Raw genomic sequence first — 13,114 nt, 5'->3', positions numbered from 1 at the left:
ACTCCGCAACTTCTCCAGCAAATTGTTGAGAATTCTTGGAGCCTCGAGTAGATTTTTAAAACATCAAATGTAGTGGGACAGCCGAAATTCATGTGTTTCCAGCGTGTATTTCGGCTTTCCAACTCCCATTTGATGATATTTTGGGGAAATTTCAAGTTTCAAAAATCTGCGGGAGGCTCCAGTAGTTTTCAAAAAGTCGCTGGAGGCTCCAAAATGAGTTCAAATCCACCTGCAGTCGACTTTATAGAGTAAATATCAGCTTTATAACTACATTTGATGACATTTGGGAGAAATTTCAGGTTTCAAAAATCTGCTGGAGGCTCCAGTAGTTTCCAAAAAGTTGCTGGAGGCTCCAAAACGACTTGAAATCTACCTGCAGTCGATTTCGTAGAGTAAATTTCAGCTTTCTAACTCCATTTGATGAAATTTTAAATTTCAAAAATCTGCTGGAGGCTCCAGTGGTTTCCAAAAAGTTTGTGGAGGCTCCAAAACGATTTGAAATCCAATTCAAGTCGTCTCCCTAGTGTATTGAAATTGAAGTGCAGGGTGAATTTAGAATTTCCAACTCTGTTTGGTAACGTTTTATGGAATTTACGAGCATTGAAAATCTGCTGGAGGCTCCAGAAGTTTTCAAAAAGTCGCTGAAAGCAAACAAAACGACTTGAAATCCACCTGCAGTCGACTTCATGGAGTGAATTTCGGCTTTCTAACTTCATTTGATGACATTTTAAATTTCGAAAATCTGCTGGAGGCTCCAGTAGTTTCCAAAAAGTCGCTGGAGGTTCTAAAACGACTTGAAATTCACCTGCAGTTTACTTCAAGGAGTGAATTTTGGCTTTCTAACTCCATTTGATGTAATTTCAAGTTTCAAAAACCTGCTGGAGGCTCTAGGAATTTTCAAAAAACCGCTGGAGGCTCCAAAATGTTTCGAACCCTTCAGAAGTCAAGTCGATGACGTGTTAAAATGGAAGTGCAGAGTGAATTTTGAATTATCAGCTCTGTTTCGTCAAAATTGTGGGAAGTTTGAGCATTGAAAAATCTGCTGGAGGCTCCAGTAACATCCAAAAAGTCGCTTGAGGCTCCAACATAACTTGAAATATACCTGCAGTCGACTTTCGGCTTTTCTACTGCATTTGATAAAAGTTTGTGGGAATTTCAAGTTTAAAAAATCTACTGGAGGCTCCAGAACTACTCAAAACGGTCTGAAAATGTTTCCTATCGGTTTGGTAGGTCGAAAATAGAATATATCCTAAATTTCAGCTTTCTAGGTCAATTTGGTGAAATTTTGATTTTTTTCTCATTTTTGGTCTAAATTTAATTTTTTAAAATTCACCAAAAATTGAAAAATGAAGGGTGAGGGGGGGTTGCAATTATTTCTATTGTATATGTCGGACTATTAGTTGTAAAGAATTTATCTTTATCGCAAATAATTGCGAAATCGATAATAATATGTTATTATTACTAACTTTTAGTTGTCATTTTCATTGTATAAGTTTGTGTTGCATGGTTGGAATTTGGTTTTTTGTATTACAGTAAAACTAGTGTGGGCTCGAGGGAGAAATTGGACGTTCTACCTCATTACGGACCAAGATTCCCACCTAAAGGAAGGTTGGTATCAGTACAGATGGTAGAATTAACTCATCTACATACATAAATGTATTTTTACTAATAATGTATTAATATACGAAGATAGATTTTAAAAAACGTATAAATAAAAATGAATGTTTGTCTTGTGATAATTAACTTATGGGTACTCCTCTTATAATCAGAGGTGTTATTCGGGAGCCTATTTATGTTATTGGAGGTGTAGGGAAGTTAATTGTACAAAATCAGAATTAATTTCATCATTTTTAATTCGCTCTGATGTGTGTAATTTTACAGCAAAGCAACCGAACCAACATTCCGTAACCCGAGATGTAAACAGCTGTACGATAAATGGCGCAATGTCTGGATTTTGGCGTGGGAACGTCAAAGACGCCTGCAAGAAAAACTCAACTACTTGAGAGAGCTCGAGAAAGTTCGCAACTTCTCATGGGATGACTGGCGCAAACGAGTTAGTACCTTTTTGAAACGCCAAACAAACTTTGAAGTGCAGAATTGTAAAAAGGAGATGCATATTAATATTTGAATTTTTTTTTTCACGTTCTGTTAAATTGTAGTTCTTGAAATTCATGAACCACAAGAAATCCAGATTGACAGACTTGTTCAGAAAGATGGATAAAAATAACGACGGCTTGATCCCGAGAGACGATTTCATCGACGGAATCATGAAAACTAGTAAGATATCAATCTGTTTACATACCTGTCTGTGCTCTGTGATGTCTTTGTGTTTGAATAATAATTACACGTGTTGATTTTTCTTTTATTATTGCAGAATTTGATACGAGTAAATTGGAAATGAACGCTGTGGCTGACATGTTCGATCACGACGGAGCTGGATTAATCGACTGGAAAGAATTCATCGCTGCGTTGAGACCCGACTGGGAAGAGAAACGACCAGACACCGAGGCTGAAAAGATCCACGATGAAGTGAAACGTCTAGTGATGTTGTGTACCTGTAGGCAGAAATTCCGAGTGTTCCAAGTTGGCGAAGGCAAATATAGGGTGAGTCCGGTCTCGTGTTTTAATTGAATGGTTCCACCAGAAAAGGGCCTAACTGAAAAGATGGCGATTCGAGAAAAACGCATTTCAAACATTTGAATATGAATATCATATAGAAAATATTAGAATAACATGCAACTTATTATTTTTTTTCATTCCGCATACATTGAAGATTCAAAATCATTCTTTACTTTTACTTTTCTGCAATAAAATACAAAGAAAACACTGAAAATACAAAGTGGACAATTAGGCCCTTTCTTGTGAACCTACTTTTTCGATGAAAAAATGTGCTGAATCGCGTAATTTTATCATGTAAAAGGCAATATTTTATAACATTATAACGAAGTTGGGTTAAAATAGGTCATTTAAACGTTCTCAACAACTATTTTGTAGAAATTTATTTTTTCCTTAAGAAATTCCGCACCACTGAAAAAATACGAAAAAGATACTTTTGTCTGTAAAAAATGGTGTACCACTGATAAGTTATGAAAACCAAGTGCAAAACATAGTAATAACGCAAACCACCAGACTCTCAGAGACAATTTGGTGAGAAATCGGCGGAGGGTGGCGGAGGTGTCAGACTTTGACGTTCAGTTTTGAAGGCGTGACTATAGGTAGCGCTAAGTAACGAAGTGTGCTAGGTGGTATTTCCACTGTAGAATCCATTTTTGCGATTTATTATGAAAGGGCCTAACTGAAGTTAGGCCCTTTTCTGATGGAACCATTCAATTGCTACGTAAAAATTTTCAACACTTGCGTTTTCAAAAGGGTGAAACGCCGTAGAGGAAATTTGGCTGAGAGATTCAAAACCAATACCTGATTTTAAATTTTAAAAGCTCAGGGATGGATTTCTAAAGTGACGGGATAACTTTTCCTAACCATTATGAAAGTTGCTACAATTTTGTGGTCCTTTTTTAACTTTGTTTTTGATGAATTAATCTAGGTATCGAAATGAGATCTCAAAAATTTTTCAAAAATATCTCGAAGTGAGAAATATCGTTATAAAACTCCCTGACCCCCTCCCCCCGCCTCACTCCCTCTCCACCCCTCCCCTTAAAAAAATTGAAAACGTGAAAAATCATAGGAATATAATTCAATTTTTCCTTATGTCCCAGTATTAAAATGGCGGAAAATAGTCTCACTTTTTTGACAGAAATCGTAAAAATGTATCACTTGTTCGCTAATATTTGTCATAGAGTCCTGCTTTTTGATGAAGTTACTAAAATTCTGATTGAACTTCTTCATCAGGTTTTAATTGGAACGTTTTGTTTCGTAATTTTTCTCTCTTTTTTTTTACATTTTAAATTGAGAAGTTTTTTGGTTTTTTTTGTAATTTTTTCTACATTTGAATGTTTTGCACGCAATTTTAAAGTTTTTTGATAATTTTTTCTGGTTATCAAGGTAATTTTTTTTGAAAAAAATTGAGTGGGAGTCCTTGCTAATTCGAGGCGACTTAATTCAATTGGGAGGCATCTCTTCCACCTCTGCACACTTTTGGAAAAAATTCTATTGCGATTTTTTTTTTCGCTTTCGTCCTGAAAAATTGTTTGATAAAAATAATTGAACGTTTTGATTCTCGAACTTGAAATGGAGTCATGGCAGGAGCCCCCTCCCCAGCCCCCCTCAAGTTGAAAAAATGAAAAATGTCATAAAATCGAATCCACCTAAAATTTGCCAAAATCGAACTTATACCAAAATTTGTCATTCCGAGGGTCAGAATTTTTCTAAATCATTTCTTTTATATGTAACAAAAATCTTCACCAAAGATCTCTTCAGCCATTTTTGCCCCTTTCATAAAACTGCCCAAAATTGGAAAAGTTTTCAAAAAAAATTTCAAATCAAAATCGGTAACAATTTTTTTTTAATTCCTCATTCTTGGTTCAAAATTCTTCTAAGGAACCCTATTTCAAAAAAAAACAAAAAAAAAACATGCTCGATCACCCCCTCCAAATTATACAGCATGACACAAAAGTCGTGCCCCGAACCCGGTGGCTTTTATGTATTTCTAAGTGTAAAAGAGCTACAGAGATGAATGAAGCGGCGATGAGGAGGGAAAAATAAGACACAGGGTGTCCACAAATTGAAAAACCGGTTTGGTCAAGAAATTCAAACTGGTTTTTATTGGCGCAACGTATTCTAAACACTAAGACGACAAAAACGTGATATGAATTTTTTGAAACCGGTTCATTAATTTGCAACCAGTTGACCAAAAATACCCAAACATTGTAGATAGAGAAAAAAGCTTGGAACAAAAGTTGTGGGGCATGAAAAATTACACAATTCTGTTCAATCACATTTTGAAACCGGTTCATTGGTTCGCATTTACCTACCAGTTTTTGACAATCACCTAAAAGTTGAAGATAGAGAAAAAAAACCTGAAACAAAAGTTGTAGAGCGTGAAAAATTGAACCATTTTCGCTGATCGGATTTTGAAACCGGTTCATCAATTTGCAACCAGTTATCAAAAATTATCTAAAAATTGGAGATGGTGAAAAAAGCTTGAAACAAAAGTTGTGGGGCATGAAAAATTACACAATTCTGTTCAATCATATTTCGAAACCGGTTCATTGATTTGCATTTAGCAGCCAGTTTTTGACAATCACCTAAAAGTTGAAGATAGAGAAAAAAAACCTGAAACAAAAGTTGTAGAGCGTGAAAAATTGAACCATTTTCGCTGATCGGATTTTGAAACCGGTTCATCAATTTGCAACCAGTTATCAAAAATTACCTAAAAATTGGAGATCGTGAAAAAAGCTTGAAATAAAAGTTTTAGAGCGTGAAAAATCACACAATTCTGACTAATCACATTTTGAAACCGGTTCATTGGTTTGCATTTAGGAACCAGTTTTTGACAATCACCTAAAAATTGGGGATAGAGAAACCAGTTTCAAAATCTGATCAGCAAAAATGGTTCAATTTTTCACACTTATGTTTCAAACATTTTTTTCTATCCCCACTTTTTAGGTGATTGTCAAAAACTGGTTGCTAAATGCGAACCAATGAACCGGTTTCAAAATGTGATTAGACAGAATTGCGTAATTTTTCACGCTCTGCAACTTTTGTTTCAAACTTTTTTCTTTATCTACAATTTTTGGGTATTTTTTGTTAACTGGTTGCGAATTAATGAACCGGTTTCAAAAAATGCATATCACGTTTTCGTCACCTTAGTGTGTAGAATACATTGCGCCAATAAAAACCAAGTTGAATTTTTTGACCAAACCGGTTTTTCAATTTGTGGACACCCTGTGCATGGGCCGGAAAATTTTCAAGGTTGCTTTCGAAAGCCGTTATTTTCTCTCTAGCTCTTTCGCCTTAGAAATAAAAGCCACCGGGCACTACTTTTGTGTCATACTGTATAAGGGACTAATATTTTTCGGAGGATCGGTGGTGGTGGGGGGGGTGAAAGAAAGCTTATTTTAATGGGCTTGACAAATAAGTACAATAAATTTTCAATTATTTTTTTAACGTACTTCGAATTTTTGTGTGTAGGGGGGGGGGGAGAAGAGAGCTATCTAACTTTGAGAAACTCTATACAAGATGACCAAAATGAATGAAGGCAAAGAAGATTTTTTTTCCTTATAAAGGAGATCACGTGGAAGAATTCTAACGTCAAAATAAACATTTTTTGAATGAACTGAATTTTTTCATTTTTTTTTTCAAATTTTGGGAAAGGGAGAAAGGGCATTTCCAGCACAAATATTTTTGTATGTAAGTACTTTAGGGAATCATTTTCTTATAAAATTCAGTTAGTGGGGAGGGAGGAGGAGTAGGGAACAAAAAACGAAAGGTAAAAAAAAAGAGTCACCAAAATGCCCTTACAATGCCTCCCTTCCCAATTTTGAAAAATTTTTACAAGAATATAAAAATGTGGCATGACATATCGATTCTGTGTAATTCGAGATAGCTGCGTTCAAATATAGGTACACTTATTCTTTGAATACAATATCTCTGTTCCCCTCCCCTCCCCTCCCTACCTTTGCCCACAGTTTTGAAAAAAAAAAGAATTGAAATGGAGGTATAACTTTCGTAGATTTTTACCAAGTCGAGATCGATCTTTTTTTATTATTTGACCCCCCCCCCCGGTCCTCCTCCTCCTCCTCCTCCTCCTCACCTCAGTGTTTTATACTTATGTTTGAAAAAATTGGCATAGGTAATTCTTTTTTTTTTATTTAATTTATTCAAAAATTCAAACATGAGTGATTAAAATTTTATTCAACGACATGACATGCATTTAATATTTTTTGTGGATTCCAAAAATTATTTAATGTGAGGTGTTGATATTAATGTTTATCTTTATGTGTGTTTCAGTTCGGAGACAGTCAAAAATTACGCCTTGTTCGTATCCTGAGATCAACGGTCATGGTTCGAGTAGGCGGAGGTTGGGTAGCTCTGGACGAATTCCTTGTCAAAAACGATCCTTGCCGAGGTATGTATTGGTTTGATTTCGTAAAATTTCATAAATTTCTACGTAGAGTAATTAAGATAGGTAAATTAATTAGTATCTACAACGGTATTACCGATTCTTTCATAACCAATCATACTCTATATTCATCTCTCTCTCTCTTGTCTATCTCTTTCTAATCGTAATCGTATTCCTGTATCTCGTATTTTGTATCTTACGCTCTCTCTTTGTCTATCAATCTATCGATCTGTCTCTGTCTCTTCATCTCATCAATCGATACTAATTAAAAAAGACGTTTTAAAATTTCGATCTCACGTAAATGGTGATCGAGTAGATTCTTGATCGACTTATACCTTCGTGCGTATTTTAGAACGTCTTCCATCTTTTTAAGTAGTACATTAACCGTAATATTTTCAGATTAATATGGTGTAAGGTTTTTGCCTCGTTAACGTGACGCCGAAATAAAAAAAAAATAACGCGGGCTATTACGGTATTTAATTGATATTTTTTTTTTTGGGGCAAACGATGATTTATTTTAATGATAATATTTCGTTTACAACGTAACCAACTTTTTATTGCGAGACTTTATACTTGATAATAATTTAGTCCTTGCTCGGTTTAATATGAGAGCTTTTTTGATTTTTTTTTTCTATTAATTTTTCGCGTATTTATCTATAATACTAAGTCGAGTAACCAACACAAATTACATGCAATATCAGCTACATAAATAACAACGTGTGAAAGCTTTATAGTATGTATAAAACCTGTGTAGTTTTGACGTACATGGGTCTTTGATTTTTGTGAGACGAGTATGTGAGAATTTTTTTTTTCGTCGTCGATTCAACATCTCATAAATATTGTCCATTTTTTTCTCATTCTAGTTTCGATATAAACGCATCATTTTTTGGTAATATTTTTGAATATTGTGATTTTTTTTTAAAACCAATTGCACGCGAGTAGTGAACGAGGTATTTTTACCAATTGGTATTGTTGCGTTTTGTTGTGGTTGTTTTTTTTGTGAAAGATCACCAATTATATATTGATTTATATGTACTTACTGTACTCTACGCAAATCACGTATGATACTCTTAGGTATAGGTACTGAATACGAGTAAATTGAAAATATGGTAGTAATATGTGAGAGGAAAACCCTCGACCAAATGTACACGTACTATGAACATGTACAGTCATCAATATAGGTGCATTATGCATGGCGATTGTGGCTGGTTTGGCAGATATACTTACTCTGGTATTAAAATGGTACTATTTTTGGTTTTTCTTTAGTAGACTTTCTTTTTTTTACGTAATTGGTACTAACGCTGTAACATTCGGTATATTAATGCTTTTTTTTTCTTTTTTTTCTCTTTCTCTTTGTTTCTCTCGTTCCTTTTTCCAATCTTGATGGTCGTCGTCGTCGTCATCCTGCTGTGGTGTTCTTTCGTGATTTTATACGCTTGTTTGGATATTTTTTTTCGTTCGTTTTTATTATTATTTTTTTTTTAATTTGAAAAATTATCCTTTTTTGGGTTATTTTTTTTTTAATTATTTTTTGAAAATAAATTCGAATATCAAGTTGAAATGCTTCCTATGCCGAACCCGTATATCCCGGAAGAACACGAACCTTGGTGTCCTTATAGCACTGTACAATTGTATTGTAAGCGTACGAATTTTCTTCTCTTTAGTATTGTGCTGAAGCTTGCTTTGGGAATGATGAGCGGGGGGGGGGGGGGGTGGAATCAAAATTTGCAATTAAGCTTTTTGAAAATGGGAGTCGAACATAAAAATTTCCAAGTTTGTATCAAAATGCAGATTTTTGGCGCAGCCAAGTTTGGAATAAAAATCAGAATAATTTGTTTCCAAATTTTTTGTGTCTTTTTCATTTCTGGTCCTGCAAATAAAAATAGGAGTAATTCCACCCCCCCTCCGATCCTCTGGGACGACTTTTTTTTTGAAAAGGAGATCCTGAGGAATCATCAGCCAGAATTTCAAGTGCTAAAACGCATTTTTCGATTTTTGGTGAATTTTTAAAAATTAAATAAAATTAAATTTTGGCTAAAAATGAGTAAAAAAAATCAAAATTTACCAAATTGACCTAAAAATGTGAAATTTGGGATATACCCTATTTTTGACCTGAAAAATTGATTAGAAACAGTTTCAAACCGTCTAGAGCAGTTCTGGAGCCTCCAGCAGATCTTTGAAACTTGGTATTCTCTCAAAAATTCATCAAATGGCGTTGGAAATTCGAAATTCACACTGAACTTCAATTTAAACACGGTATTAAGTCGACTGCTGATGAGTTTGAGTCATTTTGGAGCTTCCAGCAAATTTGTGAAAATTCTTGGAGTCTCCAGTAGATTATTGAAATTTTAAATTTCCACAAAATCTCATCAAATGCAGAAAAAAAGCTGAAATTCGCTTTGCAAACTAATTTCAATACGCTATGAAGTCGACCGCAGATGGTTTCAAGTAGTTTTGAAGTTTCCAGCTACTGGAGGCTCCAAAACAACTTGAAATCCATGTGTAGTCGATTTCATAGTTTATTGAAATTATTTTAGAGAATGAATTTCAGCCATGCAAGTCCATTTGATGTGTTTCAAAAATATACTGGAGGCACCAGTGATTTCCAAAAAGTCGCTAGAGGCTCCAAAACGACTAAAAATCCACCTGCAGTCGACTACATTGAGTGAATTTCGGGTTTCCCACTCAATTTGATGAAATTTGGAATTTCAAAAATCTGCTGGAGACTCCAGTAATTTCCAAAAAGTTGCTGGAGGCTCCAAAACGACTAAAAATCCACCTGCAGTCGACTACGTTGAGTAAATTTCGGGTTTCCAACTCAATTTGATGAAATTTGGAATTTAAAAAATCTGCTGGAGACTCCAGTAGTTTCCAAAAAGTTGCTGGAGGCTCCAAAATGACTTGAAATCTACTTGCAGTCGATTTAATTGAGTAAATTTCGGTTTTGTAACTCCATTTGATGAAATTTTTTAAGTTTCAAAAATTTGCTGGAGGCTCCAGTAGTTTCCAGAAAGTCGCTGGAGGCTCCAAAACGACTTGAAATCCACCTGAAGTCGATTTCATAGTGTATTGAAATTACTTTAGGGAATGAATTTGGGCTATTCAAATCCATAGTTTCAAAGTTTTGCTGGAGGCTCCAAAATGATTTGAAGTCCATGTGCAGTCGAGTTCATAGCTTATTGAAATTATTTTAAAGAATGAATTTCAACCATGCAAGTCCATTTCATGAGCTTCAAAAATATACTGGAGGCTCCAGTGATTTTCAAAAAGTCGCTGGAGGCTACAAAACGACTGGAAATCCACCTACAGTCGATTTCATAGAGTGAATTTTGGCTTTCTAACTCCATCTGATGAGATTTTAAGCTTCAAAAATCTGCTGGAGGCTCCAGTAGTTTCCAAAAAATTGCTGGAGGTTCCAAAACGACTTGAAATCCACCTGAAAGTGACTTCATAGTGTATCGAAATTACTTTGGGGAATGAAGTTCGGCTATCCAGGTCCATAGTTTCAAAGTTTTGCTGGAGGCTGCAGAACGACGTGAAATCCTCCTGCAGTCGACTTCGTAGTGTATTGAAATTATTTTAGAGAATGAATTTCGGCTATCCAAGTCCATTTTTCAATTTTCAAAAATGTACTGGAGGCTTCAGTAATCTTCAAAAAGTTGCTGGAGGCTCCAATGACTGAACATCCGCCTGCAATCGACTTCATGGTGTATTGAAATTAGTTAACAGAATAAATTTCGCCTTCCAAGTCCCATTTTATAAAATTTTGTAAAAATTTCAAGCTTCAATGACCTGCTGAAGATTCCAGTAATTTTCAAAAAGTCGCTGGAGGCTCCAAAATGACTTTAAATCCGCTGTAAATCGACTCCTTAGTGTATTGAAATTATTTTGGAGAATGAATTTCGGCTTTCCAAGTCTTTTTTTCAATTTTCTTAAATTTACTGGAGGCTTCAGTAATTTTCAAAAAGTCGCTGGAGACTCCAAAACGACTCAAAGTCCGTCTGCAGTCGACTTCATGGTGTATTGAAATTAGTTAACAGAGTAAATCTCGCCTTGTCAAGTCCCATTTTATAAAATTTTGTAAAAATTTCAAGCTTCAATGACCTGCTGGAGATTCCAGTAATTTCCAAAAAGTCGCTGGAGGCTCCGATATGACTTGAAATCCACCGGCAGTCGACTTCATAGTGTATTGAAATTATTTTAGAGAATAAATTTCGGCTTTCCAAGTCCATTTTTCAAATTTCAAAAATTTACTGGAGGCTCCAGTAATTTCCAGTGAGTTGCTAGAGTCTCCAAAACGACTTGACATTGACCTGCAGTCGACTTAATAGCGTCTTTGAGTTGGAGTGCGGCGTGAATTTCCAATTTTCAATTTCATTCCAAGTTTCAAAGATCTGCTGGAGGCTCCAGAACTGGTCAAAACGTGTTTTTTTTTGGGAGGAATTTTGGCTTTGTGAAGTTTGGAATCAAAATCAGATTTTTTTCCAAATTTTTTGTCATATTTTTCTTTCAAGTTTAGAGGCAAAAAATATTAAGTATTTTCCTGAATAAATAAAATGTTTATAATGTAATCGAAAGCAAGTCGTCTAAAAATACTCGCGTACAGTACTATCAAAATTTTTCCAGTGCATTCCAAAGCCTGAACTTATCGATTAATTCATAGTATGACTCAAAATTGACTAAGTTTTGAAAAAATATCATTGGAGACGATATCCTCGCCTATGCTATAATTGCTTGATTACGATAACTGGTGCTTTTTATATACATACCTGCCTCATTGCCTGAATTTATTTTACATCCAGCACCTTGAGTTGTTGATATGGTTTCTTAGCACATCATTTTTTTACTTTACTTATCGGTTTTACTTACGGTATATTTTTCATTTTGTTTTTTTACTTACTTAGATAGCTATTTTTTTGCATTTTATTTTTTTTTATTTTGCATAACTTACGTTTGTTTTTATTTTTTTCACGTTTGTTTTTTTCATTTTGATTGCAATTAATTTTTGTGTAATTATTTTTTTTTCCTTGCCACTCTATCTTCTTGGCATCATCCTTCTCTGTGCAAACGTTGCGTTGTTTGCTCGTTTACTCCTTTCTGTCTCTCTCTGTGTGTACTTGCGATCACGCGGCGTGTTCTGGACGAATTCTACTTACTTACCCTGTAGCTAAAGGCCGTACGAATATCGAATTGCGAGAGCAGTTTATACTGGCCGATGGCGTTTCACAAAGCATGTCTGCATTCAAACCGAAACATAGCACAGCCAGTGAAAAGCAGAAATCCGTTTCTTTAACCTCCAACACTGGACCTATCACCAAGGTTTGTATTTGTATAATATACCTAGTACCTACCTCTATATTTTGTACTACGCTACGTACTCTTTTTTTCCTTTTTTATTTATTTTGTGTTGAGGAGAAGGAATGAGTTGTGTTTCGTTGTCTTGTTTATATTTTGATAGTTTTTGGTGTCCCTTGTTTCGTGGTTGTTTTTGGGGTAGGTGAAAAGGTGGAGGGTTTGAAGCGTAAAGGTTGCGAACTGTGTGATTGTGTAAATATGTGAATATACTCGTAAATATGCTGTGTGTGTTTGTATGGTTGTGCTTTTGATGAAGGTTCATTGACCTGCTGCCAGTGACTTGTTGAAATTAAATATTTTCCATGCTTTTATTGACTCGTAATCGTTAGAAAATTGTGTCATTTATTGGCAGAGGATTCGAAATTCGACTTGAAATGTTGTTAGAACAGAGATTTAAATCAATCGTTCGCGAATCGATATAAAATGAATCACTATGTCCATCTAATTTTTAATTCGATTCGATCCATAAAAAAAGAATTATTGTGCCCATTCGAATACTTGATCGAAAAAAGAACGATTCTCAATCATTCATCGGCTGATTTTAGGGAGGGAGCTGGTCAATGTGAGTGATTTTCATTCCCTCCCCCCCCCCCCAAAAAAAAAAATCATTTGATCAGTGTTAGCCCTGAAATTTTAAATGACTGAATCGTTTCTCAAGTGGTGTGAAAATATGGGATGGAATCTTTTGTGAAATCAATTCAGTTGAAATAAATTTTTTTTTAAACACCCCCCCCTCCC

The 13,114-nt window shown here is 35.0% G+C and overlaps 1 protein-coding gene across 18 annotated transcripts in view; it reads left to right on the top strand.

The window, feature by feature from the left end:
• shot (dystonin-like protein short stop) overlaps positions 1 to 13,114 on the top strand; it is a 301,090-nt gene that overhangs the window by 272,400 nt on the left and 15,576 nt on the right. For 17 of the 18 annotated variants that reach the window (XM_065366458.1, XM_065366399.1, XM_065366419.1 and 14 more), the window contains 6 exons: positions 1,534 to 1,608; positions 1,882 to 2,053; positions 2,160 to 2,277; positions 2,375 to 2,604; positions 6,910 to 7,027; positions 12,189 to 12,340. In XM_065366458.1, coding sequence (XP_065222530.1) covers positions 1,534 to 1,608; positions 1,882 to 2,053; positions 2,160 to 2,277; positions 2,375 to 2,604; positions 6,910 to 7,027; positions 12,189 to 12,340 — 865 coding nt within the window. The remainder of the gene's footprint in view (positions 1 to 1,533; positions 1,609 to 1,881; positions 2,054 to 2,159; positions 2,278 to 2,374; positions 2,605 to 6,909; positions 7,028 to 12,188; positions 12,341 to 13,114) is intronic. The other variant, XM_065366497.1, reaches the window with a different exon arrangement.

This window comes from Planococcus citri, chromosome 1 (assembly GCF_950023065.1).
Source record: "Planococcus citri chromosome 1, ihPlaCitr1.1, whole genome shotgun sequence".
Classification (NCBI taxonomy): domain Eukaryota; kingdom Metazoa; phylum Arthropoda; class Insecta; order Hemiptera; family Pseudococcidae; genus Planococcus; species Planococcus citri.
The sequence above is the reverse complement of the archived record's forward strand: the minus strand, read 5'-3'. Positions and strand labels throughout refer to the sequence as shown.